The 26,810-nt window shown below is 53.9% G+C and overlaps 1 protein-coding gene across 1 annotated transcript; it reads left to right on the forward strand.

The window, feature by feature from the left end:
• Nucleotides 1-4,737: 4,737 nt before the first annotated feature.
• On the forward strand, nucleotides 4,738-9,108 carry GRIFIN (galectin-related inter-fiber protein). The gene is made up of 8 exons (XM_060079273.1): nucleotides 4,738-4,923; nucleotides 5,164-5,243; nucleotides 5,340-5,499; nucleotides 6,018-6,184; nucleotides 7,626-7,718; nucleotides 7,888-7,938; nucleotides 8,388-8,453; nucleotides 8,856-9,108. The coding sequence occupies exons 1-8, from the start codon at nucleotides 4,738-4,740 to the stop codon at nucleotides 9,106-9,108; spliced, it is 1,056 nt and encodes a 351-aa protein (XP_059935256.1).
• Nucleotides 9,109-26,810: the final 17,702 nt, after the last annotated feature.

Here is a 26,810-nt window from a genome sequence, read left to right on the forward strand (position 1 = left end):
ATGTGTCCCCAAGTGAGCAGATTCTCTGGATGATAAGAGATGCGGGGGCAGAAAGAATGAGACGCGGACAATGGCCAGGCATTGGGTGGGCAGCTTGGCCAGGAACAATGCCGGGCCAAATTAGGGAGGGGACGGTGGTGCCTGGCAGGGAAGGCCAGGAAGGGCTGGACTTCAGCCAGGCCTCAGAGGTCGGCTGGGGAGTTGTCTTTCCCATCCTGGCCTTTCCCTCCCCAGGGCCTTAGCACATGCTGTTCCCTTTGCCAGCAAACTCTTCCCCCCACCCCTTCTTCTGGGCTCAGCTCCAATGTCACCTCCTCCAGGAAGTCTCCCCTGACCAGCTCATATCATATACAAGTCCCCCCCTGTACACGAGCATCACTCCCCATATTTTCCCTTCAGAGCTTTTACCGTAATAATAACTCAGTAACGTGATGTTGGATTTGTCATTTAATGTTTGCTCCCTTCCTCAGACACTGGAAGCTCCATGAGTGCAAAGACTTGTTCGTCTGTCTGTCTGTCTTGTGATCCATAGCACAGGGCCTGGCAGAGAGCAGGATTCAGCTAACGTTAGCTCAGTAACTGAACGGGCAGCTGGTTGTGACGTGGAGATGGTAACCCACCCAGCAGACGAATTCATGACAAGCACCTGGCATAGCGCTGCGCACATAGTAGAGGCTCGGCTGATAACTGGTAGCGATCGTGGCCAGGATGAGCTGAGTTCCCTTGGTCTTTCTCATATCTCCCTTCCCTGAGCCTGGGGCCTCTGTCTGCCCCAAGTGGCATGGTCATGGCATTTTCTTGAGCACCTACTGTGTGCCAGGAGCTGCGTGGGCACCGGCAGGCGGGTGGGAGGAGGTGGGAGAGGAGGTGCCCACGTGTATCAGGCTCAGACCTGCCTCCTTCCCTGTAGATCTCTGAGGGTCCGAGGCAGCTCCTGGCATGCAGTAGGGCCTCAGCGAATGGCTTGGATTGAAAATGACTTCTGTCCTGAGTGAGCGAGTGCAGTTCAGAGGAGGGAGAGACCCAAGAAGCTTTTATGAGCAACTCGACTAAGCTTTGAGAGAATGGGACTGGGGACAGGTGGTGGCTGGGAAGCTGTTAGAGGATTCAGAGGGGACAGGGGAGGGAGCATCAGGAGTGCGGGACCTTGCTGCCCTCTCCCAGAAGCAGCCCTGGCAGCTCCAGCCTTTAACAGGCCTTACAGCCAAGGTCCTACGAGGGGCCTCAAAGGGGCAGCAGAGGCCAGAGCTCAGTGGCCCTGCTGCTGCCCAGGCTGCCTCTCAGCAAGCCCTCGCCTCCTGGGCCTCGGTTTCCCCACCTGTGTGGGACGGTGTTTTCAAACTGCCCTCACTCTCCCTGTTGACCCAGAGGGCGCACTCACGCCGTGGCCCCAGCAGTGGGGAGAAGAGGTGAACCACTAAGTGCAAAGGCCACCAAGCACCCATCCAGGGGGAGAGCTGGCCCGAAGCTGTGTGTCCCGGGCCAGGCGTGGCCCCTGCCTGGAAGCTGCCGGTGCCGCCCTGCCAAGTGGGGGCTGGGAATCTCCATGCTGACCTGTCAGCAAGTGGTTCCAGATGTGGGCTGGGGACGGGGCGGGCGGGTGGTCCTGGGAGGGTCTTGGAATCTGAAGAGGGCTCCTAGGGCTGCCTGGCCTGGCCTGAGACCCCCCAGGCCCGGAATCGGTCATTGGTGGGCCAGGCTGGTCGCTCACGACCAGAGAGGATGGGGGCTGGGAGTCCGGAGGCGGCCCTCACGTCCAGATGCTGCCACCCTTTGCCATGGGGCTCTGGGAAGGCTTCCCCTGTCTGTTTCCTCATTGCTCAAGTCGGCGCAATGACGCCTGACCCCACCAAGCCCATGAAAGCTGGGCTGGGGGACTTGTGCCCGAGGTCTGTGGGGCACCGAGGTGTGTGAGACCCTGCCTGGCGCTGACAGGCCTCCTGCACAGCCCTGCCTCCCGGTGCTCCGCTCTCACTCTTCACTACCACCTTCTGACTCTGACTCATTCTCTAAGACCCGCTTTAGCTGCCTCCTCCTCCAGGAAGCCGACCCTGATAACCTCCCATCCTGGTCTGGTGAAGGGCTTCACATCCAGGGGCAGACTGCTGGGTTCAAAATCTGGCTTTGTCACTCCATAGCTGTGTGACCTTGGGCAAGTTGCTTCACTTCTCTGTGCCCTTATATCCGGTGCAGGACATGGGATGCTGCACGTAAAGAGCTTAGCTGAGTGCCTGGCAGCGTGAGCCCCGGGTAGACGGTGGTTATCACTGTGCCATGGGGCAGGACTTCTCTTCCGGGTGTCTCTGAGCACCAGCCCCATGCCTGGTGCCACCTGGCGATGGAGGCCCCAGGGCTGAGGGCAGGCCTCTGAGCCCAGGCGGCCATTCTGGTGGAGATCCTCTGTGGAGCTGGGTGGAGACCCTGCTACCTTATCTGGAGCCTATGGAAACCAACAGTCCAGGGCAAAATCGCACATCTGGGAGGAAGAGGGGCATCATCTGGCTGGGCAAGTCTGTTTGCTCCCAGGCCCCAAGCCATAGCACCCAGCCCTGGCTGGCCAGCTATTCCAGGTGGGGGCACTGCCCACTGCCCCCACCTCAGGGGCCCCTGAGGACTGGCTGGGGTGTGCCTGCAGGGCTGGGCCAGCCACGAGCGGCCTAGGTGTCCCTCTCTCCATCCCCCCAGCCCCGCTGGGGCCTTCTGGGCCCTTGGCCATCCCCATTGCTGAGAGCTTCGGTTGCTCCTGGCTCCCACCCCATGTAGGAGAGGTTCCAAAGCCACAGCCAGTGGGTGGTGAGACCACAGCCCTGGCCAGGTGTAGGCTCATGCCAGGCACAGGTGTCACGGGGTGGGCAGAGGCCCAGAGCTACATCATCCCAGTTGGGCTTTCTGAGGTCTCCAGGCTGGAGTGAACAGGCAGGCTCACACACCGGCCCCCTTCAGGCCTAGTGGGCTACCTCAACACAGCCCCCATTGTCCCCCATTGATGGGGAGGCTGAGGCTTAGAGCGGGACAGGCCTGCCCAAATCAGGGGTCCTCGGGCTCCTCCCCCCAGGCCAGGGCCCGCCCCCGATGCCCAGCTGGGGCTGCAAGCCACTGACTCCCAAGGACTCTCCACCAGAACCCCTGCTGACCTCAAAGCCAGGAGACCACGGCCCAGGTTGCTGCATCCAGCCAGGGCTGTGGCCACCCCGGGCCACCCTCCCCTGCCCAGGAGACAGGCACAGGGAACAGAACTGTCGCGTGCAGCTGGGAGGACTGCGGCCCAGAGGCTACTAGCTCCGGGTCGCCCAGCCGGTTGGAGGCCTGCTCTGCCCCTCACTGGGCCCTGGGCACCGGCCAGTGCTGTACCCAGAGTCCAGGCTCCACGTCCCCACCTAGCAGCTGGACAGGAGACGGTACAGGGAGGCGCAGAGGCAGCAAGGGGCCTCACCCTCCTGCTGGGCCACTGTGGCAGGGGCTCCCCTCTCTGTGATCCTTGGGGGGAGGCAGGGGGGAGGGGTCTGCAGCCTTCAGTCCCCAGGATGGCCACGCTGGGTTGGGACAGGGACGTGCACGCAGGCCGGCTGGTGTCTGAGGCTGGAAGCCATAGCAGGCAGCCTCACCTCCGCTGCCCAGGGCTGCCCCCTGCAGGCCCGGCCAGCCCCGTCCCGTGCCTGCCGGGGAGGACGAAACTGCCCTTCCCGGCCTTGGCCTTCGCATCACTCCCCTCATCAAGAATGACAGGCACACGCCTGTCACCAGCACAGGTGGAGAGGCCAGGCGGCACGCACCAGGGGCTGGAGGGAAGAATGGCCCGAGGGGAGTGGTGGGGTTACGCAGGGCTGGCAATCCTGGCCGAGCACCCCTCAGGCCCCGGGGGGCCAGATGCATGCCCACCCCGCCGAGGCTCGCTGGGCAGGGAAAGAGCAGTGGCACCTGCAGCGCACGCGCTTACCTCGGACGTGACCCCTCCCACGGCCGTGGGCGCACTTCGCACACACTGCGTTTCCCCAGCCGCCCGGTCCCACGCTCACCAGCCCCGCGCCCCCCCCCCCGCCCCCCCGTCACCTGCACCCTTACACACTCACCCACCTGCTCACCGCACACGCTCGCCGCGCACAGCAGCCCCGGTGCTCCCTGAGCCGCCCTGGCTCCTCTCTGGGTCGGCCCCCCAGACAGTCCAGCCAAGAGGCCCCCACGGCTGCCCCCAAAGCCTGGGGAGACTCTGCCTGTCTCCGCCACACGCTCCCCGAGGGCCCCAGCCTGGCCCCCTCCCCCGCGCCGGGGCCCAGGAGCCAGGCCAGGAGAGAAGAGGGGCTGTGGGAAAGGCCCTCCCCCATCTTGTCCACCCGCCAGCGTCCTGGAATGCGCTGACCGCAGCGGCCCAGCCTAATCCCAGCTCTGCCCCTTGGGGCCAGCTGAGCCTCTGGAGCAGGGCAGCAGGGGGAGGCTGGGCTGCGCTGGGCCGGGGGCACAGGCTGGAGGCACCAGGTGGTCTGACAGCCCCGAAGGCCAGGCAGGCCTGGTAGGCCTCCCCCACCACCGCACCTCCTCGCTTGACCACATGGGAGTGTGTGGGTCCCTGAGATCCTGGAGGCGGGGGGCTGCCTTGGCCACGCCCTTCCCTCAAGAATGGGGGAGAAGCTGCTTTCCCAGGTGCCTGAAGGATCCTAAGAAGTGAGGTGAACTTTGAGAGGCAGACAGGCCCCGAGGCAATGGGGGTGGGGAGGCGGCCACCCTGTCCCTGGAGCAAGAATGGAGGACCTGCTGGTGGGGGAGGGCGAGAGGCTGAGGATGGAGGGAGAGGTGGGGGCAGGGAAAGGCACAGTGACCTCATCAGCCACCCCTGGGGTGCGGCTCCCGAGCCCCCGCCCAGCCCGGCCCGCCTATATCCCCAGGCTCGCGCTGCTCCCAGCAGAAGCTGGAGAGATGGCACTGCAGGTGGGTGAGACCTGGACTTGGGGAGAAGGGAGCAGGGCCAGCGGGGAGGGTCCCCCAGTCAGCTGTGCCCCTCCCCACAGAGCTGCCCTCCCACGAGACCCCCAGGCTGAGAGGGAATGCTGCTCAGAGGGCCAGGGTCCGGGCAAAGCGCGTGCACTTTGGGGGACTCCTGGGCAAGTGGGGAGCCAGAGGGGGAGGACGCCACAGACACAGGGCCCTCTATCCGTCTTTTGCCTGCAGTTTGAAGCCTTCTATGCAGGGGGCCTGGCCCCGGGCTGGAACCTGCTAGTCCAGGGACACTCTGACTCTGGAGAGGACAAGTAAGGGACATCGCCCTCCCCAGGGTCCCCTCCTTGGCCTTGGGTGGGTGACCGCCCGGCTGTCTGCTGCTCTCACGAACCTCATGATGCCCCCAGGTTTGAGATCAACTTCCTGTCTGAGACAGGGGACATCGTCTTCCACATCAAGCCCCGGTTCTCCAGTGCCACCATCGTGGCCAACACCTTCCAGGGCGGCCACTGGGGCCAGGAGGAGGTGTCCAAAATCTTCCCGCTGGTGCTCGGGGAGCCCTTTGAGGTGACGGGAGTGGGGCAAGGCCCTTGGGAGGTAGGGGAACCCATGGGGTGGGGTGGGGGAGGCCCTTGGGGGAGGGGCAGGGAGGCGGGGGTTGGGGTGCCTGTGGACACATCAGGGCCACCTGCTGCTTTGTGGGAAGGATGCTGTGTAGCATCTAGGGCTCCCTGTATCCCTGGCTTCCAGCAGCACTGCTGTCCCCACCGGGAGCCCCTGGGGGAGGGGGCTTATTAGAGATGCTTACGGGTAAAAGGGCCAGTGCGGGAGTCTCACTGCTGGGTCTGGGGGGTGCAACAGGATGCCCACCCCCTGGCCGCCAGCCACCCCTCTGAGCAGAGATGGAGGGACTCCCAGCTGGGGACTCAGAACTCCCATGGGGCGGGCCTGCATGACGGGGGTTCCACGTGCTGAGGGAACCCTGGGCCCCCGGCTATGCTTCCTGGACTCAGAGCTCTTGGAGCTCAGTGCAGGAGCAGGTCGCAGGCCCAGTGGGCCGTGGGTCACTGGCCTCCCGCCCACAGATGGAGGTCAGCTCGGATGCGGAGCACTTCCACGTCCACGCCCAGGAGCACAAGGTGCTGCAGTTCTCCCACCGCCACAGGCCGCTGGCCGCCATCACCCGGGTGCAGGTGCTGAGTGACCACCGCCTGGCCCAGGTGGAGCTGGCCAGGAGAGGCCTGAGCTGGGGGTAATGTTCCCGCCCTGCCCAAAGAGCATCTTTATCCCGGGACCCCATTTGCCTGGGAGGGGGCTGTGGGCTTGCCCTGTCCCCATCTGCTGAGTCTGTGCAGGGGTGGGGCTGGAGCTGAGGCGGGTGTCTTGGATGCTTGCAGGGATGCGGGCTACTGAGCTGTGTCCGAAGTCCCAGGATCGAGCCTTGGCCATTGGCCATCCCACATGCAGTGAAACCCACGCTGGGGAAGCTGGGGGGAGGGCCCTGTGGTTCTGGGCCCCCCACTCCAGCTCCACCTTCAATAAAATTTAAGCAGGCTGCAGGAGCTTGGCTACTTGGAGAGGGGGATGGGCTGGGGTGGGGTGGGGACATTCGAAGCAGCCCTGGACACCCTCCCCAGGGCTAGGGGTCAGGGGCCCCTGAGACCTATGTCCTGGGGGTGGTCCAGCCCCTTACCTCACCCCCAAGACACTGAGGGTCTGGGGGGGGGTGCTGGGATGGACACAGGCTTGTGGGGAGGCCCCTATCTGGGGGTGGGGAGTGGTGATGAGATCTGAGGAGGGGAGGGCTCCTGGCCATGGGCCAGAAGGTCCCAGCTGGTCCTCACCCAGGACACTCACACCCTCCGGCTCCGCCCTCAGCCCCCAGCCCAGGGCAGTCTACTGAGAGGTCCCAAAGCTTCCTCTTTGCCCTACTTCCCGTAGGGTGCACAGAAGGGTCCCTCCTGCAAGTCCTGTCCCTGCCCCCTTCTGTGAGTGTGGTGGGGGAGGAGGGAGCCCTGGAGAGTGAGCACAGCTGGGAGTCCCCCGGCCCCTGGCTCCGAGCCCAGCTCACCCATACATCTCTCTGTCCATCTCAATTAAAATACTAACGTCACAGTTTAGGATGAGGCTTAGCCGTTGTTCACCCTTTACAAGTGAATTATTTAAAGAAAAGTCGCAGGTCAGTGATATCACAGACAGAAGGGTGGGGTGTAGAACCGGCTGTCTGGGTCTGAGTTGCAGCTCTGCTGCCCCGATGTGCGACCTTGGCCAAGTTCCTGAACTTCTGGGCACGAAGAGAGCCCTCGAGTCATCGGGAATGGTGAGGCTCCACGAGCTGATTCAGGAGAAGCACTAGAGAAATGGCTGGCACTCGTCATGACATCACCTGCTGTGGGAGTCCTGGCAGGACACAGATCTGCCCCAAGCATCTTGCCCTCTAAGCTTTACAGCTGGGGAAACTGAGGCGGGGTCCGGGAAAAAGTCAGCAGCAGGGTGGGGCCCACAGAGGGGAGGGCCTAGCGACCCAGTGCCCTCTGGAGCTGAGGAACCATCCAGGGTGGGCGGCAGCTGAGCAGGGCAGAGGGGAGACGGCAGTGCCCCCACCCCCAGGTGAGACAATGGGGGCCCCAGACTCCAGCAGTGCAGCTTCCTTCCTGTCTCCGCTCACTTCCCCGTCTGTGTCCGTGGCCCAGCTGGCCCAGGAGCCCCTTCCCGCCCCCTCCTGCAGGAGGCCTGGCCTTTTGTGTCAACCGGGAGGGGCTGGGGGCTGGTGGGCTGGTGGATGGGTAGCCAACCAGGCCCTGGGAAGGACTGGGTTGGCAGGGAAGGGGCGAGGCTTCTCCTGTCCCTGGGGACGCCGAGCCCACCGATGGGGCTTCCCTGCTCATGGTGCAGGCCCCCTGCTTTGCGACCTGAGCTGGCTGCTCACCCTCTCTGGGCCCGGTCTCCCTGCAGACAAAAGGTTCCCCTCCTGGTGAAACTCTGCCTCCCCAACAGCAGTGCAAGGTGGGAGCGGGGGAAGGACAGAATACGCCAGGTTTTATCTTCTTCAGTTTGGGGCGGCTGCTGCTGAGCCTGCGGACAGCCTGGGCTCAGAGGCAGACACACGGACTCCGAATTTTGCTGGGCTCCACCCAAGGGCCAGGTCAACACCATCTCCCAAGAACTTAGCCAGGTATGGAGAGCCACGCTCCTTTTACCGATATGAAACAGGCTTAGAGAGGTTAAGTGACTTGCCTAGCATTGCTCAGCAGATGAGGGACGGAGCTCAAATATACAGATCTGACAGGCTTCAAGCACACACACACACACACACACACACACACACACACACACAGACACCATCCCTCGACGTTGGCTCTGAGCTGAATCAGCTTCAAATCAGCCCTTCTGTGGGGCAAATCAGACCTCAGGGGCCGCAGACCCACTGTGTCCTTGAGCCTCAGTCTCCCCAGCTACGAAATGGGGTTCAGGCAGCTACGGTCTCAGAAGGTCCTGCTGCAGGGGCTACGCACCATGTGGTAACCCTTCCGTGACCCCACTCTCAGCACACAGTGGAGGTGCCCATCTGTAACTGTGCCCCGTCTCAGCACCACAGCCCCTTGGACAGAACCATCGGCTCCTCCCTCGGCTCAGAGGACACCTCCTCTGGGAAGCCCTCCTTGACCTCTGCTTCCCTCTACCTCCTGCCCTCAGCACACTGCCTCTTCTGGAAGTCGGGGACCAGGTCTCACTCCAGCCCCCCGGCCCCAGCTGCTCCAGAGCACATCTAGCTCTGGAAATGTTTGCTGAATGAGTAAGTGAATAAATGAATGATTGACGTGGACAAAACCACTTACAGCCTTGAACAAGTAAGCGATGGCCCTTCCAACAGGGGATGTGGACCGATAAGGCCTCTACTGCAGGCTCCCGTCTTGTTTAAGGTGGTCCCCGCACTTGGGAGATGAGAACAAACCCAACCCCTCCCCTCCATGCCTGAAGGCCTCGCACCTCCGGCTCCGTCTCTCCCCGTTTGTCCGCCTCCTTCCGACCCTGGAACACGCCGAGCCGTCTCTGCCCCAGGGCCTTTGCACTGGCACCTCCCCCAGACACTCTTCCCCAGCGCTCAGCCTGGCCGGTTCCTCCTCGTTACACAGGCCTCTCTCCCAGATGCTGCCTCCTCAGAGGGACCTCTAGCATCTGGCTGAACGTATTCTCCATCGCTGTTGCATTTGCTCCCGAGCAGCAAAGTATGGTTCACAGGTCTACCTGCTCACAGGTTTGCCAGCTGGACAGTCAGCTCCTGGACGTGGGCCGGCCGGCCTATGTGCTCACCATTGGATTTCTCATGCCTGGAACAGAGCCTGGCACACTGGAGGCACCAATAAATATCTATTAAATTGATGGAACCACACCCTGCTTGAACCCTTCTAGGGACAGGCAGCTCACTACCTACCATAGTAGCCCATTTCCCTGCTGACTGGAAGCAAATTCTCCTCCTACCCCCATGCATTCCCATCCCTCCCCTGTGCCATGGCAGAGGCCCCTCGGAAGGAGCCCACACATTCCTTGACACCCTACAGAGATCCAAGGACATCATCAGGGTGCTGTGTTCCAGCAAAAGGAGCTGTAAGAGGTGAACCCAGGCAGCCCCTGCTCCTGGCAAGCCAAATAAAATCTCTCAGAGGACCTGTCCTTCCCTCAGTTCTCTGGGTGGTTTCTGTGAGGGGCAGATCCACTGGGCTGGGCCTGTCTGAGGAGACACAGCTGCCTTGGTGAGAAGGCTTGGGCCTTGGAGAGTTAGGTCGACAGGCTTCCAACACCACTGACTGGCCAAAGGAGCCAGGCTCTCTGATGGTCAAGGAGAGGGTTCAAATGCCCACGGGGCCACGTGACTAAAGGAGGCAGATAGGGCAATAGGGACTGGTGGGGCCTGTGGCTAATAGGAAAGGACTCACCCCATCGTGTTCAGCTCCTTACGATTACGCGCAGGAAAACGTGGGTCCAGAGTGGGCAGATATTCTGATTTTTAAAAACCTGAAGTTAAGTTGCTGTCCGATAACCTCTGTTTCTAAATACTGGCCACTATGTATACTAAACAAGGTATCCACCTCCGAGCTGCCCTGGGGGCGACTAGTTCAACACTTTTGCCCTGTCTCGTCCCATCAGGACGGGGTTACGGGTCACCCTGGGCGGGGAGCTGCCTTCCTGCCGTCCCTCCGCACATTCTTCAGGTCTCTCCACCCCGTGAGGAACACACAGACCAGCAGAGGGCGCCAGGCATGGGTTTGCCTCAACCCCAGCTGCAGGTTGCAGAGACCTACTTCCAGGGCCGGGACAGGGTGGGGTCTGCATTCCTGGGCTCAAGGTTTGAGTTCCTGCAGAATGACAGCCTGGGCCCGAGGTCAGATGCTGAGACAGGGAGAATCAGGTCTGGCCAGGCCCTCCCTGTCCTATTGACTGTAGAACCCAGGCCCTGGTCCTGGGCTGAATGATGGACTTGAGCAAATTACAATTTCTCTGAGCCTCAGTTTCCAATTCTGCATAGTGGGTGGGGCCTCCCAAGTGCAGCAGGATGCGGTCAGCGTGGCCCCTGGCCCTCCCATGGAGGAGAACAGGGTCGGCTGGAGCTGCTCCCTGCCAGGGCCCGTGGACGTCTCCAGCCTGGCCTGGCACAGCTGAGGGCTCCTCCCACACCACACCCCAGAATTCCTGTACCTTGGCTCACCTGACTCCTGCTTCTGGCTGAGGAATGGCTGCCACGGCTCCTTTATGGCCACCATGAGCGCGGGGGCTGCCGGGAGAGGCTGACACTGAGCTCCAAGTGTGTCTCAGCCTGACCCAGGAGGACTGGGGGCCACCAGGGCAATATGCTTAGGGGGCTACAGTGACACCCTTAGCGTGGTTCCTCTCTGCTTGGGGCAGAAGCTGAGCTTGAGTGGCAAAAGCTGTCACCACCTTGGACCCTCAGGGCAGCTCCCAGGAGGAGGGAAGTGACTCGTAGGTCCCAGTGGTGTGGGTGCTGCCTGTCACTGGGGGCCCTGCAGGCCTCTGTGGCCAGAGGTCCCACGCAGGGACTCGCCTACAGTGTGAGGGTCCCACAGGGCTCCTGGCTGCAGCAGTGAGGGGAGCAGCCCATATGCGGCAAGGTCTGCTCCACCAGTGAAACAAAAAGAATAGCTATGTAGATGCTTGACATGCACGGACCGTCTCTGGAAGGATTTGGGAAACCTGGTTGCAGGTGACCGGGACCTGCTGGGCTGTAGTAGGCTGGAGCGCCCGTCTTAAATATTCATTTTTAATTCCCCCCAACATTTTGTTGTGAAAATTTTCAAACGCGGGGAAAAGTTGAAATAATTTTCGGCAAACACCCAAGTACCCACTATCTGGAATCAACAGTTAACGTTTTGTTCCATGGCTCTATCGCATATGGATCCGTCCTGGATTCGCATACATTTCAAAGTAAGGGGTGACATCAGCCCTTCACCCCGGATACTTCAGCACGAACATCCTTAACTAAAGTTCACTACTTGTTTAGGGCTCTTCTCTTTTGAAGCCTCAGTTTTGCCTTCTGCAAAATGGGGTAACCCCCATCCCTGTATGCCTGTGGGGGCCCCAGGGCTGCTGGGCAGAGGACGCTTGGCCCGTGGAGAGCCGCGAAGCAGGGCAAGGTATTAACACTAGTGAGAGGCTGTGGTCAGACCTGTTGTTTGTCCCAGCTCCCCTCCCCACCCTGGCTGGGGCCCCTGACCCCCTCAGTCCCCGTGTATCACAGCCTTGGGTAAGGGGCGTGTCCCTCCCGTGCTTGCCCCCTCCCCACCCCGTGGGCTGGAGCTGTCTTTTCAGTACCAAGGGCCCCTCGGCTCCAGCCCCCTGGGTGAGGGTCCCAGGCAAGGTCAAGCCCCCACCCCAGCCCCACGAGCAGCAGCCCTTCCTTGAAGGGCGTCCCATGAACGTCAGCTGACTCGTAGGAGGTGGGGCTCCTCAAGTCAGCATTGAGCCCACAGCCCTGTCTCCAGGGTCCACTGGTGCTCCTGTGGGAGGTTGAGCAGGTGCTGGTGTGGGTGCCTGACCCTGGGAGAGTCCGCTCTGGCAGGTAGCCCGGCACGTCCTGGGGGCATGGCTTGTCCAGGCCTGGGAGGCCCATGGTGGGTGGGGTCCTACGGAGAAGGGGGCTCAGGCTCCCGTCTGGGTCGTGGCCTAGGTTTTGGGTGGCGGTCAGTGCCTCTGTTTTGCAGATGGGGGTCCTGCTGGCCCCAATGTGCTGCAGCCCTCACTCCGCAGCCCCATTTTCGGTGCCCGTGGGTAGGGAGACCAGATGGGAGGAAAGTCCCCTCCCCAGACCTCCCTGGCCCTCCGGCAGGGCCTGGGTCCCAGCCCTCCTCCCCAGGAGGGGCAAAGCAGCCCAGAGCACCTGGGTGGGGGGCTGAGAAGGCTCCAAGTAGAGGAGAGAACAGCTGGGAGCAGATAAACTGGGACAGGCAAGGGCCAACCCCCAACCCTCCCCCTGAGGCCCTCCCTCCCCCCTCCTCGGAGGCCCCTCCAGTGGGCAGGGTCCCATTCCCAGCTTGGGGGGGTGGGTAGCACCTCTGACAGTTACGTCCTGCTCCCTGGGGGAGGGGCAGCTCTCCTCCAGAGTCTGGGCCACTCTCCCACCCCCCACACTCTTTCCCTCTCTGTTCACTGTCCCTCCCCACTTGGGGTCTTAGCGATGATTTCAGGGGTTAAAGGAAGCCCAGCTCTGGGGGCTCACCTTGCTGAGAGGGGGCTCACTCATGAAAAATATGAGAACTGTGCAGGTTGGGTCATGGGGCCAGGCCTCCAGGGACTCAGCAGAGCAGATGTTCTTTCTAAACGCTTAGAGGTTGACCTCTCTTATCTTCACAAGAGCCCTATCAGGTTGGTCCCGTTGTTGATTTTTATAGATGAGGGATCTCAGACACAGAGAGGGGAAGACATCGGCCTGAGGTCACACAGCATGTCCTTGGCAGAGCTGGGATTTGAACCCAGGCAATCTGGTCCCCGAGTCTTTTAGATATTTGTGTGGGCGTGGTTGGGAAAAATATATATATATATTCAGTGCTATTTGTATTGCTTTTCTCCTTACTCCTTTTTTAAAAATGAGGCCTCGAGTTTGCAAACGTGGGTTTTGTAAACACAGTTTGGGGAGGGTGACTCTGACCACACACTCATGCCCAGTTCCTGCCAGGCTGAGAGGGGAGCCACTGGGACAGGCAGGTAGTGGGAAGCGGGCAGAGCCGGTGGCCGTGACGCATCCAGGCTGTGAAGGCGCCCAGGGGAAGGCTGGAGGGGACCCTGCGTACTCTGGCCAGCTGCCTGGCACATCCCGGAATTTGGAGAAGGGGGCAGCCTCCTTCCGGGGGCACCAGGCTCTGTGCCTGTGGAGGGGGCAGCACAGAGGGTGGCGGCGGGGGAGGGGTGGAGGTGTTCCTGGGGCCTGTGGGAAGGCACTGCCCGCAGCACGGTGACCCGGCCGTGCTCCGACCTGAACCTGGCTGTGGTCTCAGGACCCTGGAGGCAGCTCAGCTACCCTCACCTCAAGCCCAACCCTCTCTCCAGCCAAGAGCTTCGTTCCCTGCAGTAAGCATTGCCCTCCCTGACAGCCAGCTATTCAGAGCCTGCTAGCCGGGACCAGTTCCAGCCTGTGGGACAAAGCAGTAACCAGGGCCACAGGCCCGGCTGACCCTGGACGGGCAGTTGGCTCTGCTGCTTGGCAGGGCCCTTGCCATGGTTACGGCCCACCCATGGCTCTGCTCAGAGGCTGGCATTGTTTGGGAGTCAGAGTGTGGCGAGCACGCAAGGGCCAGGGCTGGCACAATGACAAGTGCTTTCCCACGCTGCCGCCTCTCAGCAGCCCTGCGGCGGTGAGCGGGCCCTGGCTTTGGTAGACGGGGAGACTGAGGCCTGGAGAAGAAGGGCACTGGGGAGTCAGGGCCGGCCTTGGCTGAGGCTCTGAGTCAGGGCTTGAGGCAATCAGACACTGCGCGGGGTGCCCTGGCTTTGCAAGGGAGCGTCAGCAAAATGACGGTATTACCATGACTTGGACCACGAACACATCCAAGCCAACGCCGGCGGCTTCACCAGTTCCCGTGCCCCGGCGGACAGGAGTACGCGCTGCTCGCACATCCTCAAGTCTCCAAGCTTGTGCTCCCACTGACCACTCTGCCTAAATGTCCTTCTACCAGTTCTATCCCTCGGCACAAATCTTCCCTGTAAGTTGTCGCCTTCCTTAACTCCTGCCTGTGCAGCGGGAAGGGACAAAGCTTCACTAGTCCCTTTCCAAACACACACCAACTTCTCTTTGGAGACCTGTCCCTCCCCTGTGCAATGTGGTCTTGGGGTGCAGAAGATCCCACCTCAGAGGCTGAAGGTATCTCGAGGGTCTTCTGGCTGGACCCCTCTCCATCCCTTGGATCAGCCAAGGATGGGCCATTTGGCGCTGTCTGCTGGGACTTGGGTCTTGAACGAAGGATGCGAGGACGGGTCTGCTGCTTGCACCGGCCATCCTGTGGTGGCCACAAGGTTAAATCAAACACAAAGAGAAAAATAGGAAAGCAGGGAGTTCCCTGGCGGTCCAGTGGTTAAGACTCTGAGCTTCTACTGCAGGGGGCACGGGTTGGGTCCCTGGTCAGGGAACTAAGATGCCACATGCTGTGTGGTGTGGCCAAAAAATAAAATAAAATAAAAATAAAATCCAATGTCTAATTGTTTTTTAAAAATCTTTAAAAAAGATATGAAAGCAGCAAGAGAAAAACAACTCTTGCATATACAGGAGCAACAGCAGGATGATGGCTCACTGCTTAACAGAAACAAGGGAAGCCAGTGGAAGGACATGTTCAAAGTGGTAAAAGGAAAAGAAATCAACCCAGAATTCTATATCCAGCAAAACAATAAAAAATGAAGGTACAATACAAACATTTCTAGGTTTAAAAAGCCTTAGGAAAAGCATTGCTAGTAGACCTGTCTTACAATAAATACTAAAAGAAGTCCTTCAGGGTGAGAAGAAATGACAAAAGATGGTAACTCGAATCTATAGAAATAAATGAAAAGCACTGGGATGGTAAATATGTGTATTAAGGTAAAAGACCATGTAAATATATTTTGATTTCTTAACTTATTTAAAAGACATAAGATTGTATAACTAAATAAGTATAACGCTATTTTTTAATATAATAAATAATTTTATCACTGTACTTATGACGTATATAGATGTAACACATATGACAATAATAGCACCAAAAATGGGGCAAGATAGAGTTATAAGTTTTATGGAATTAAGTCTGTATTAATCAGAAGGAGACGCTGATAAGATGCATATGTAATCCCCAGGGCAACCACTAAGAAAATAACTAAACATCTAGTTTAAAAAAATCAACAGGGCTTCCCTGGTGGCGCAGTGGTTGAGAGTCCGCCTGCCGATGCAGGGGATTCGGGTTCGTGCCCCGGTCCGGGAAGATCCCACGTGCCGCAGAGCAGCTGGGCCTGTGAGCCATGGCCGCTGAGCCTGCTCGTCTGGAACGGGAGAGGCCACAACAGTGAGAGGCCCTCGTACCGCAAAAAAAAAAAAAAAAAAATCAACAGAGAAATTAAAGTGGTGCACTAAAAGAATATTTATTTAACATAAAAGAAGTTAATAAGGGAGGAACCGAAGAAGAAAAAAGTCAGGAAAATATAGAAAATAAATAGCAAAATTAAAAATGTAAACCTAATTGTAGAATACTAAAACACAAACTTGTTTTGTGTCCCTGGTTCCTGGCACTGAGCTCCTAAAACCCTCGGAATTTCCTGAGTGTTAAGAGTGCCTTTTGTTATTCATAATAAGCTCTCTGGGGCCAGATCTGAGTTTATGCTAATGAGGTGGATCTTGATGGGGCGGTGCCCTGGACAGCTCCAGGATGGGGGCTGGGCGCCCAAGGAACCAACCGCATGACCAGAGAGCTGGAACTTTCAGCCGCCTCCCCACAACCTCCAGGGGGGGGAAAAGAGCCGCAGATTGAGTTCAGTCACTGATGGCCAATGATTTAATCAACCACGCCTAGGTAATGGAACACCATCTAAAAAGCCCAAACAGCAGGGTTTGGGAGCTTGCAGGCTGGTGAGCACACCGGTGTGCCCGGAGGATGGTGCACCCAGAGAAGGCATGAAGCTCCGCACTCCCATCCCCACTCTTTTTGTATGTTGTCCTGTGTATCCTTCCATCTGGCTGTTCCTGAGTTGCAGCCTCTGTAGTATAACCGTAATCCTCAGTGTTGTACTTTTTTGAGTACTGTGAGTCATTCTCGTGAATTACTGAGACAGGGGTTGTGGGAACCTCTGAATGTGCAGCTAAGTCAGACAGAAGTGAGGGCAGCCTGGGGACCCAGAGCTTGCAACTGGTGTCTGAAGTGGGGGCAGCCTCATGGGATGGAGTCTGCTTCACCTCTGGGTCTGTGACTCCAGGTGGTTTGGGTCAGGATCGAACTGAATTTGGTACACCCAATTGGAGTAGGAGAATCAGAGAATTAGGTTGATAGATACTAAATATGTCAATAATTACATTAAATGTGAATTTGGGTCTAAACACCCCAATCAAAAGGCAGATGCTTCCCCCTCCCCATATCCTCAAGTCCATAAAGACATAAGATGTCTTTATTCCCATCTTACCCCTAGGTTCTTCATGACCTTTTTTATTTTTCTTAAATTCCATATATATGTGTTAGCATACAGTATTTGTTTTTCTCTTTCTGACTTACTTCACTCTGTATGACAGACTCTAGGTCCATCCACCTCACTACAAATAACTCAATTTCGTTTCTTTTTATGGCTGAGTAATATTCCATTGTATATATGTGCCACATCTTCTTTATCCATTCATCTGATGATGGACACTTAGGTTGCTTCCATCTCCTGGCTATTGTAAATAGAGCTGCAATGAACATTTTGGTACATGACTCTTCTTGAATTATGGTTTTCTCAGGGTATATGCCCAGTAGTGGGATTGCTGGGTCGTATGGTAGTTCTATTTGTAGTTGAGGGTAAGCTGGGGCAAAGTGAGAGAGTGGCATGGACATATATACACTACCAAACATAAAATAGATAGCTAGTGGGAAGCAGCCGCATAGCACAGGGAGATCAGCTCGGTGCTTTGTGACCACCTAGAGGGGTGGGATAGAGAGTGTGGGAGGGAGGGAGATGCAAGAGAGAAGAGATATGGGAACATATGTATATGTATAACTGATTCACTTTGCTATAAAGCAGAAACTAACACACCATTGTAAAGCAATTATACTCCAGTAAAGGTGTTAAAAATAAAAAAATAAAAAAATTTAAAAAGGCAGATGCTTTCAGGGACTTCCCTGGTGGTCCAGTGGCTAAGACTCCCAATGCAGGGGGCCCGGGTTTGATCCCTGGTCAGGGAACTAGATCCCACATGCCACAACTAAAGGTCCCACATGCCACGACTAAAGGTCCCACATGTCAAAACTAAGACCCGGCTCAGCCAAATAAATAAATAAATAAATTTTTAAAAGGCAGATGTTTTCAGACTGTATTACAAAAAAAAATTTTTTTTAATCAAGATTCAACCCTATGCTGTCTAAACCTTAGATTCACAGACACAAATAGATGAAAGAAAATGGACAGAAAAAGGTACACACGCAAACTTCTGGCCATAAAAGAGCTGGGGTGGCTGTATTAATATCAGACAAAATAGACATTAAGATAAGACATACTACTAGAGACATTTCATAATAATATAGCAATTAAAAGTGCATGCATCTCTAACGCAAGAGCCTCAAAATTCATGAAGCAAAAACTGACAGAACGGGAAGGAAAAAATTAAAACAAGGCAGTTGGAGATTTCAATACCCTACACTTGATAACCGATAGAACAACTAGTCAGAAAATCAGGAAGGGCGGAGAAGACTTGAACAACACGGCAGCCAACTAGACCTGACACGTACAGACACTCCACCCAGCAATGGCAGAAGCACATCTCTCCCAAGTACACCTGGAACAGTCTCAGGATAGACTATGTGCTTGGCCACAAATCAAGTCTCAATATACTTAAGAGGAGTGAAAACACACAAAGCGTATTCTCCAGCCACAGTGGAATTAAGTTAGAAACAAACAACAGAAAACAATCTGGGAAATCCTCAAATATTTGGAAAATAAACATGTTTCAAGAAAACATAGTCAAAGAAGAAATCGCTAGAGAAAACAGGGAATATTTTAAACCGAATATCAACCACTGCAACTAAAGCAGTGCTTAGAGGGAAATTATAGCTCTGAACACCTAGATCAGAAAACACCTTAAAAGCTGGAGAGAGAAGAGTAAATTAAACCCAAAGTAAAAGCAGAAGAAAGGAAATAATAAAGACTAATGCAGAAATCAATGGTGGAAAGCAGAAAAACAGAAGAGAAAATCAATGAAGGGACTTCCCTGGTGGTCCATTGGTTGAGAATCCACCTTCCAATGCAGGGGACGCGGGTTTGATCCCTGGTTAAGGAACTGAGATCCCACATGCCGCGGGGCAACTAAGCCCGCGCCCCGCAACTACTGACCCCTCACGCCACAGCTAGAGAGAAGCCCACGCACCACAACTGGACAGCCTGCACACCACAACTAGAGAGAAGCCCGTACACCACAACGAAAGATCCCGCGTGCCACAACTAAGACCTGACACAGCCATAAATAAATAAACAAACAAACAAACAAACAAACAAATAAATAAATAAATATTTTTTTAAAAATTAAAAAAAAAAAGAAAAGCAATGAAGCCAAAATTGATTCTTTGAAAATATCAATTAAAAAAATAAACCTCCAGCTGGACTGACCAAAAAAAAGGACAGAAGACATAAACTATCAAATTCAGGAATAAAAGAGGAGATATCACCAATCCTACAGAAATACAGGCTTATCAGAGAATATTATGAACAACTTTATGATAACAAAATAAACAACTTAATGAAATGGACAAATTCTCATAAAGGCTAGAAATTTTTAAACTGACAAGAATAAACTGAAAATTGGAAAAGACCTGTAGCAAGGAAATTGAACTAGTAACTTAAAATCTTCCCACAAATAAAAGTCCATCCCAGATGGCCTTACTGATAAATTCTACCAAACATTTAAAGAAGAAATAAAACCAAATCTTTCACAATATAAAGAAGGAGCAAACATTTTCCAACTCATTCTATGAGGACAGCATTACCCTATACCAAAGCAAAGGCATCACAAGAAAACTACAGACCGATATCCTCATGGACACAGATGCAAAAATTCTTAACAAAATATTGCAAACTGAATACAGTGCCATGTAAAAAGGATCATGCACCACGACCAAGTGGGATTTATTCCAGGAATGCAAAGTTGGTTTAACATTCACAAATCAATTAATGTAATATACCACATTAACAGAATAAAAGACAAAAACCACAGGATCGCCTCAATAGATACAGGAAAAGCATTTGACAGAGTCTAACATCTAACATAAAAACTCACAACAGACTAGAAATAGAAGGGAATTTCCTCAAACTGATAAAGGCATCTATGAAAAGCTACAGCTAATACCATGCTTAATGATGAAAGACTACATTTCCCCTCTAACGCCGAGAACAAAAGAAGGATATCTGCTCTTGCCACTGTTATTCAACATTACACTGAAGGCTCTAGCCAGTGGAATAAGCAAAAATAAAATGAGATAAAACAAAAGAAATAAATGAAAGGCATTCAGGTTGCAAAGGAAGAAGCAAAACTATCATTGTTCACAGATGACAGAGTCCTATATGCATAAAATCCTAAGGAATCTCCCTCCTAAGCTATTAGAACTAATAACTGAGTTTAGTAAGGTAGCAGGATTTAAGATACAAAAATCAGTTGTAGTTCTATATACTAGCAATGAACACACTGAAAATGAAATTCAGAAAACAATTCCATTCACAGTAGCATAAAGAATAACAAAATGCTTAAGAATATATGTAACAAAAGAAGTTCAAGGCTTGTATATTGAAAATGACAAAACACTGTTGAGACAAATCAAAGAAGATTTAAGTAAATGGAGAGATAGTCCACGTTCAACTCTACCCAAATTGATCTGTATATTCAATACAATCTCTATCAAAATCCCGGTAGGCTCTTTTGGGTAGAAATTGACAGTCCCAAATTTATATGGAAAGTCAAAGGACCTAGAATAGCCAAAACAGTTTTGAAAGAGAAGAACAAAAGAACATATACAACCCAATTTCAAACTTACTATAAAGCCACAGTAATTAAGACAGTGGCATATAGGAATAGAGATCAACGGAACAGAACTGAGAATCCAGAAATCAGCATTGTGTTTATGGTCGAATGATTTTCAATGAAAGTACAAAGACAGTTCAATGGTGAAGGGATAGTCTTCAACAAATGGTGCTAGGACAATTGGATTTTGCAAAAATGAACAAACAATAAAACCTCACACCATGTATTGCGCTGGCCAAAAACCTCGTTTGGTTTTAAGTAAAAATAAAAGATATTTTTCGTTTTCACCAAGAACTGTATTGAACAAGGTATTCACTAACTGAACGAACTTTTTGGCCAACCCAATACAAAAATTAACTCAAAATGCATCAGAGGACTCTGTGTAACAGCTATAACTATAAGAAAACATAGGAGAAAATCCCTGTGATCTTGGGTTAGGTATGACACCAAAAGCACAATCCATAACAGAAAAATTGAAAACTGGGCTTCATCATGAATAAAAACTTCTCTTCAAAAGACACCATTAAGGGCTTCCTTGGTGGCACAGTGGTTGGGAGTCCGCCTGCCGATGCAGGGGATGCGGGTTCGTGCCCCGGTCCGGGAGGATCCTGCATGCCGCGGAGCGGCTGGGCCCGTGAGCCATGGCCACTGAGCCTGCACGTCCGGACCCTGTGCTCCGCGACGGGAGAGGCCACAGTGGTGAGAGGCCCGTGTACCGCAAAAAAAAAAAAGACACCATTAAGAAAACGAGAAGACAAGCCATAGACTGGGAAAAAAGCATTTGCAGAGCGTATATCTGATAAAGGTCTAGTATCCAGAATATATAACAAACACAATTCAATAAGAAGACAACCTAATTTTAAAATGGACAAAAGATCTGCATAGACAGTTCATCAAAGATATATGAATTGATAATAGGTACATAAAAGGTTGCTCAACATCATTAGTCATTAGGAAAATGCAAATTAAAGCCACACTGAGATACCATTTCACACCTACTAGGCTGGCTAGAATCAGAAAGACAACAACAAGTGTAGGTGAGGATGCGGGGAAATTGAAACCCTCATGCATAGCTGCAGACAATGCAAAATGGTGCAGCCACTTTGTAAAACAGTCTGGCAGTTTCTTTAAAAAGTTTAAACATAAACCCCCATACGACCCAGAATTTTCACTCTCAGGAATCTACCCAAGAGAAATGAAAACATATGTCCACACACAGAGGTCCATCAATGTTCATAGCAGTATCTCCATTATAGTCTCCAACTGGAAACCATCTAAATGTCCAGCAGCTGGGGAATGGCTAAGCAAGACGAGGTCCATCCAGACAATGGAACAAAAGAACGAATCTCAAAAACATGATGCTAAGTGGAGCCAGACACACAGGACTACATACTGCATGATTCCGTCTATGTAAGTGTTCAGAAAAGGTAGATGAATAGAGAGAGAAAGCGGGCCAGTAGTTAGTTGCCTGGGGCTCCAGTGGAAGCAGGGATTGGCTAAATAGGCTCGAGGGAACTTTTGGCATGATGGAAATGTTCTAAAATTGGATTGCGGTGATGGTGGCATAACCCTGTAAATTTACTAGAAATCACTTATAAAGGGTAAATTTTTCTGCGATGTTAATTTTACTTCATCAACAAAGCTGTTTTTAAAGAAAGAACATTTATTATTTTTGTGGTATTATTGTATCTGTGTTTGTTGTATTATTTTATTGTGTTAAAAACACAATACCATTTATAATCACTAAAAACAAAAACAAAAACAAAAAAATCTAGGTGCAAATCAACAAAACATGTATGGGACTTTTATACTGCAAACTACAAAACGCCAAAGAAAGAAATCAAAGACTTAAATAATGGAGAGACAGACCTTGTTCGTGGATTATAAACCTCAACATAGTAAAGATGTCATTTCTCCCCAAACTGATATACAAACTTAATCCAATTCCTGTAAAAATCCCAGCAATATTTTCTGTAGAAATAGACAAGATTATGCTAAAATTTATGTGGAAAGACAAACTCAAATTTTAAAGAAGAATAAAGTGAGAAGAATTACTCACTAATTTTGAAGAAGAATAAAAAACAATTTTAAGAAGAATAAAGTGAGAAGAATTACTCTGCTCAGTTTCAAGCCTTATTAGACAGCAACAGTGATCAGTGCTATAGGGTGTGGGCGTAGGGTAGACACACAAATTAAGGGAGCTACAGAGAACTTGGAAAAAGCCCTGCCTAAGAACCGCCAGCTTTGACAAGAGTGCAAAAGCAATTCAGTGGAAGAAAGATCGCCTTTTCAATAAACAACGCTGGAACGAACAATTGAATATCCACAGGCAAAAAAGTAAACTTCAATCTAAACGTCACAACTTATTTATTTATTTATTTATTTTGCGGAACACGGGCCTCTCACTGTTGTGGCCTCTCCCGTTGCGGAGCACAGGCTCTGGACGCGCAGGCTCAGCTGCCATGGCTCACGGGCCCAGCCGCTCCACGGCATGTGGGATCTTCCCGGACCGGGGCACGAACCCATGTCCCCTGCATCGGCAGGCGGACTCTCAACCACTGCGCCACCAGGGAAGCCCCCACAACTTATTTTTTAAAATCAACTCAGAATTAATCATGGATTTAAATGTAAAATACAAAACTTTTAGAAGATAGTTTAGGAGAAAATCTTCGGGACCCAGGGCTTGGTGAAGAGTTCTTAGACTGGACACCAAGGTCATGGTCTCTCAAAGAAAAAAATCAGTAAGTTGAATCTCATCAAAATAAAGAAACTTCTGCTCTGTAAAAGACTCTCTTAAAGGACAAAAAGACAAGCTGCAGAATAGGAGCAAATATTTGCAAACCACATATCTGACAAAGGACTCATGTCTAGAGTGTGCAAGAACTCTCAAAGCTCTACGTGAAAAAATCTACTTAGAAGTTGGGCAAAAGACACAAAGAGATGCTTCTCTTGAGGCCCCACAAGTGGACAAGTGTGTGCTGGAGGGTGGCCCCAGTCCCCCAACCCAGGGTGGGATGGAGCCCCGTCCTGCCCCACCCCGGTAGCATCGTGTACATGTGCGCACGTCTGTATTCTGGGTCACCCCTAGAATAGAGGAGGCCCAAGGACAGGCTTGGGCCTGGTGGTCCTGGGGACATGTCAGGCCAAGCCACACATCTCCAGGATCCCCGAAGAGGGGCCCAGGGTGAGGAGTGACCTTCCTCAGAGAGACAAGTAATGGAGCTGAACGTGAACTTGGGCCTGGTGAGGGCCACCCCACCCTCCAGCCAGCCTGGGGGAGGCCACCTCCTGCCAGCTTCTGCTCTGGGTGTGGGGGACCCCGGAGCATCCACCGTGAAGATGGGGGATGTATGGGCATCAGAGGCCTGGGCGACTAGCCCCCTACCCCTCAATGGGGCCACTGGATCCCTGCGGGCTTTCGTGGCAAAGCCAGCCAGGGCTCTTAGCTTCCTGTGCCCACTACCGGCCAGTTCCTTACCTGGCTTCTGGGCAGGGCATATCCCACCCACCCCTGATAGAGACTTGGCCAATCAGAGGACTTCAAGATCGTCTGCTCATCCCGGGTGGCCTAAGGCCTGTGCACATCACTGCAGGAAGACTGACCAGGCCGTGGAATTGCCCATGCCCTTTGACCAGTGAGTCCTGGGCACAGACAGCTTGTGGAAAGGCCCTAGGATTCCCAAGCAAAGGCCTCGCCCATAGGCGGTATTCCTGACCCGAGGCTGCCCCCTGGTGGGAGGCACCAAGCACCAGGCAAGACCAGCCCCGTGCTGACCCTCCGGGAACCCCAGCTGCCTTGGCTGCTGCCCCGAGTTAGAACTGGACCCCTCCCCAGAGGGCATCTTCCTTGTGCCCATGGCAGCGGGACAGGGGGCACCAGCCCGGTCCCCACCCCAGGGGCAGGGAAAGCACTGGGGGCCACTCCCAGGGCTGTAGGGCAGGCTCAGCATCTGGCCCCAAATCAAAGGGGCCAGGACAGTGCCCCTGGGAAGACCCCTGCCTGGAACAGAGCCAAGATCCTGGAGTAGGTGCTGGGCAAAGTCCTCGAGGACGTGCGACCTTGGTCAAACCTCTCTCTAGGGGCTTCCCTGGTGGCACAGTGGTTGAGAGTCCGCCTGCCGATGCAGGGGACATGGGTTCGTGCCCCGGTCCGGGAAGATCCCACATGCCGTGGAGCGGCTGGGCCCGTGAGCCATGGCCGCTGGGCCTGCGCGTCCGGAGCCTGTGCTCTGCAACGGGAGAGGCCACGACAGTGAGAGGCCCGCGTACTGAGAAAAAAAAAAAAAAAAAAAAAAAAACCTCTCTCTAGCCTGTTTCCTTATCTGAAAAAGTAAAACTGGAATAGCTACGGAACCCACTCCTCAAAGTTATGTGGCCCATTATGGCGGCCACTGGTCAGTTGTGGCTATTTGAGCACTGGCAAGGTGGCTAGGTGGAATTGGGATGTGCTGTAAGTGTAAAATATACCCTGGAGGGCTTCCCTGGTGGCGCAGTGGTTGAGAGTCCGCCTGCCGATGCAGGGGACACGGGTTCGTGCCCCGGTCCGGGAAGATCCCACATGCCGCGGAGCGGCTGGGCCCGTGAGCCATGGCCGCTGAGCCTGTGCGTTCAGAGCCTGTGCTCCGCAACGGGAGAGGCCACAACAGTGAGAGGCCTGCGTACCGCAAAAAAAAAAAAAAAAAAAAAAAATACACTGGATTTTGAAGTCTTAGTACAAAAAAAAGAAAAAACAAACACCCAGTCACTCAGACTGTAAAGTATCTTACAAGTAATTTTTATATGATTCACAAGTTGAAATGATAATATTTTGGATATATTGAGTCAAACATATTATTAAAATTAATTTAATAAATTAAAATTAATTTCATTTCTTATTTGTTTAGTTTTTAGGGAGGTTACCAGAAAATTTTAAATTAACATGAAGCCCAAAGGGTTGTTGGGAAGATTCAACGAGATGGCACCTGGTGACCAGTAAACCTTGATAAAAGGTGGCCAATCCTGTTCCTATTAGCACAGAGTAGCCGCTAAAAGGAGGAATTTCTTCAAAATCTTGTGTTTTACCTGAAAAACTCAGAGTAACTCTGAATTCTATCCTTGTGCTTCTTTTCATGAAAACGTTTTTTTAACAAAACTTGAATCAAAGTCACCAGTTGAGGAAGATGTGCCTCTTTTTGTCCTGTGAGTCAGCGGGGCTCTGTGCTCCCAGGCCCAGCGGCAGGGATTGTGCCCAAGGCAAGCAGGGAGGGCTGGGCACACCTCATGGCCACACCGCCTCTGAGAGCAGGAGGCCCAGCCCCACTGCGCTCACAGCCCACCTGTCCAGCCCCATCCTGCTGGCCCCGTGCTCTGGGTAACACAAAAAGAGAAAGAACCGTATGCTGCTTTCATGCCTCAGAGGGGCTGGAGGAGACTGAGCCACACATCTCCTGGAATCGCCCAAGAGGGGCCAGAGCAGGGAGTGACCTTCCTCACAGGCAGAAAGTAAGTGATGGAGCCCCATGAGAACTTGGGCCTGGGTGAGTTCTGGAACTGTCCATCACGGGGGCAGGTAAGCCACAGGTGGAAGTTGAAGTCGGGGAGGAGTGGAGGTCAAGTGTGGGGAGATTCGAGGAAAGGTGAGGTCCCAGCTGTCAGGGGAATAGGGAGAGAAACCAGGGGAGGCTTCTAGGAGGAAGTGGTGCCATCTTGAAGGCCAGGATCTAGAGAAGGCCAGGGCAGCTCCCAGACCCCTTCCCCGCAGCCGGTTTCAGCAGCAGTCTCCCATATCCCAGCTCTGTCACTCAAACTCTTGGGAGCTGATGCCAGTTGGGGGGAGAGCTTGGCTACCCCGGGGGGTTGGGGGGGCAGAGTTGCTCCGGGCGGACAGAACCTTGCACTAGAGGTGTCCCCTCCCAGAAGGCGTTAGAGCCACAGTTCCCCTTGTGCCAGCAAAGCCCTTCCCCTCCTCCCTCCCGCTAGGGATTTGGGCCGTGCTGTGATGGCCAGCTCGCGAGTGAAGAAGCTGGGGCTTGAGAGTCTCCTCACATGAGACCACGGAGTCCGCCGGGGGCCGAGCCAGTGCTAGAGAGGAAGCCTGTGTTCCGTGGCAGCGCTCACCCTACCCCCCGGGCACACGCTTAGCCTCGCTGTACATGGCAGTGCGAGTACAGCCAGCCTGGTGACAACGTCCTGGAGAGTGTGGGCGGCACTGGGCCCCCAGGTTGAATTACTGGAGGCAGGTGTGGGGAGGAAGCCCGCCTCAGAGCCCCCCGCTGGCTCCCTGCCCGCCTCCACAGACACTCCAGAGCAGGGCTGGGCACAGGCGAAGCCAGAGACAAACCTCCTCCCCAACCGCTGAGGGCTGAGCTGCGGGGGGCAGGAAGCCCACCTCTCCTGAGCCCTGGATGCCAGGCTGCTGGGCTCAGCACCCGTGGATCCACCAGCTGCGTCTTACATTCCCACTGACCGCTCACCACGGGTCTGACTTCGCCACATCCTCGCCGACACTGCTGTCGTGACGACGGCCATCTGACTGGGTGTGAGATGGCACCTCACCGTGGTCTTGGTTTGCATGTCCCTGACGCTTAGTGATGTTGAGCAGCTTTCATGTGCTTATTGGCCATTCCTATGTCTTCTCTGGAGAAATGGCAGTTCAAGTCATTTGCCCACTTTTGAATGA

This window comes from Mesoplodon densirostris, chromosome 16, assembly GCF_025265405.1.
Source record: "Mesoplodon densirostris isolate mMesDen1 chromosome 16, mMesDen1 primary haplotype, whole genome shotgun sequence".
Taxonomy (NCBI): domain Eukaryota; kingdom Metazoa; phylum Chordata; class Mammalia; order Artiodactyla; family Ziphiidae; genus Mesoplodon; species Mesoplodon densirostris.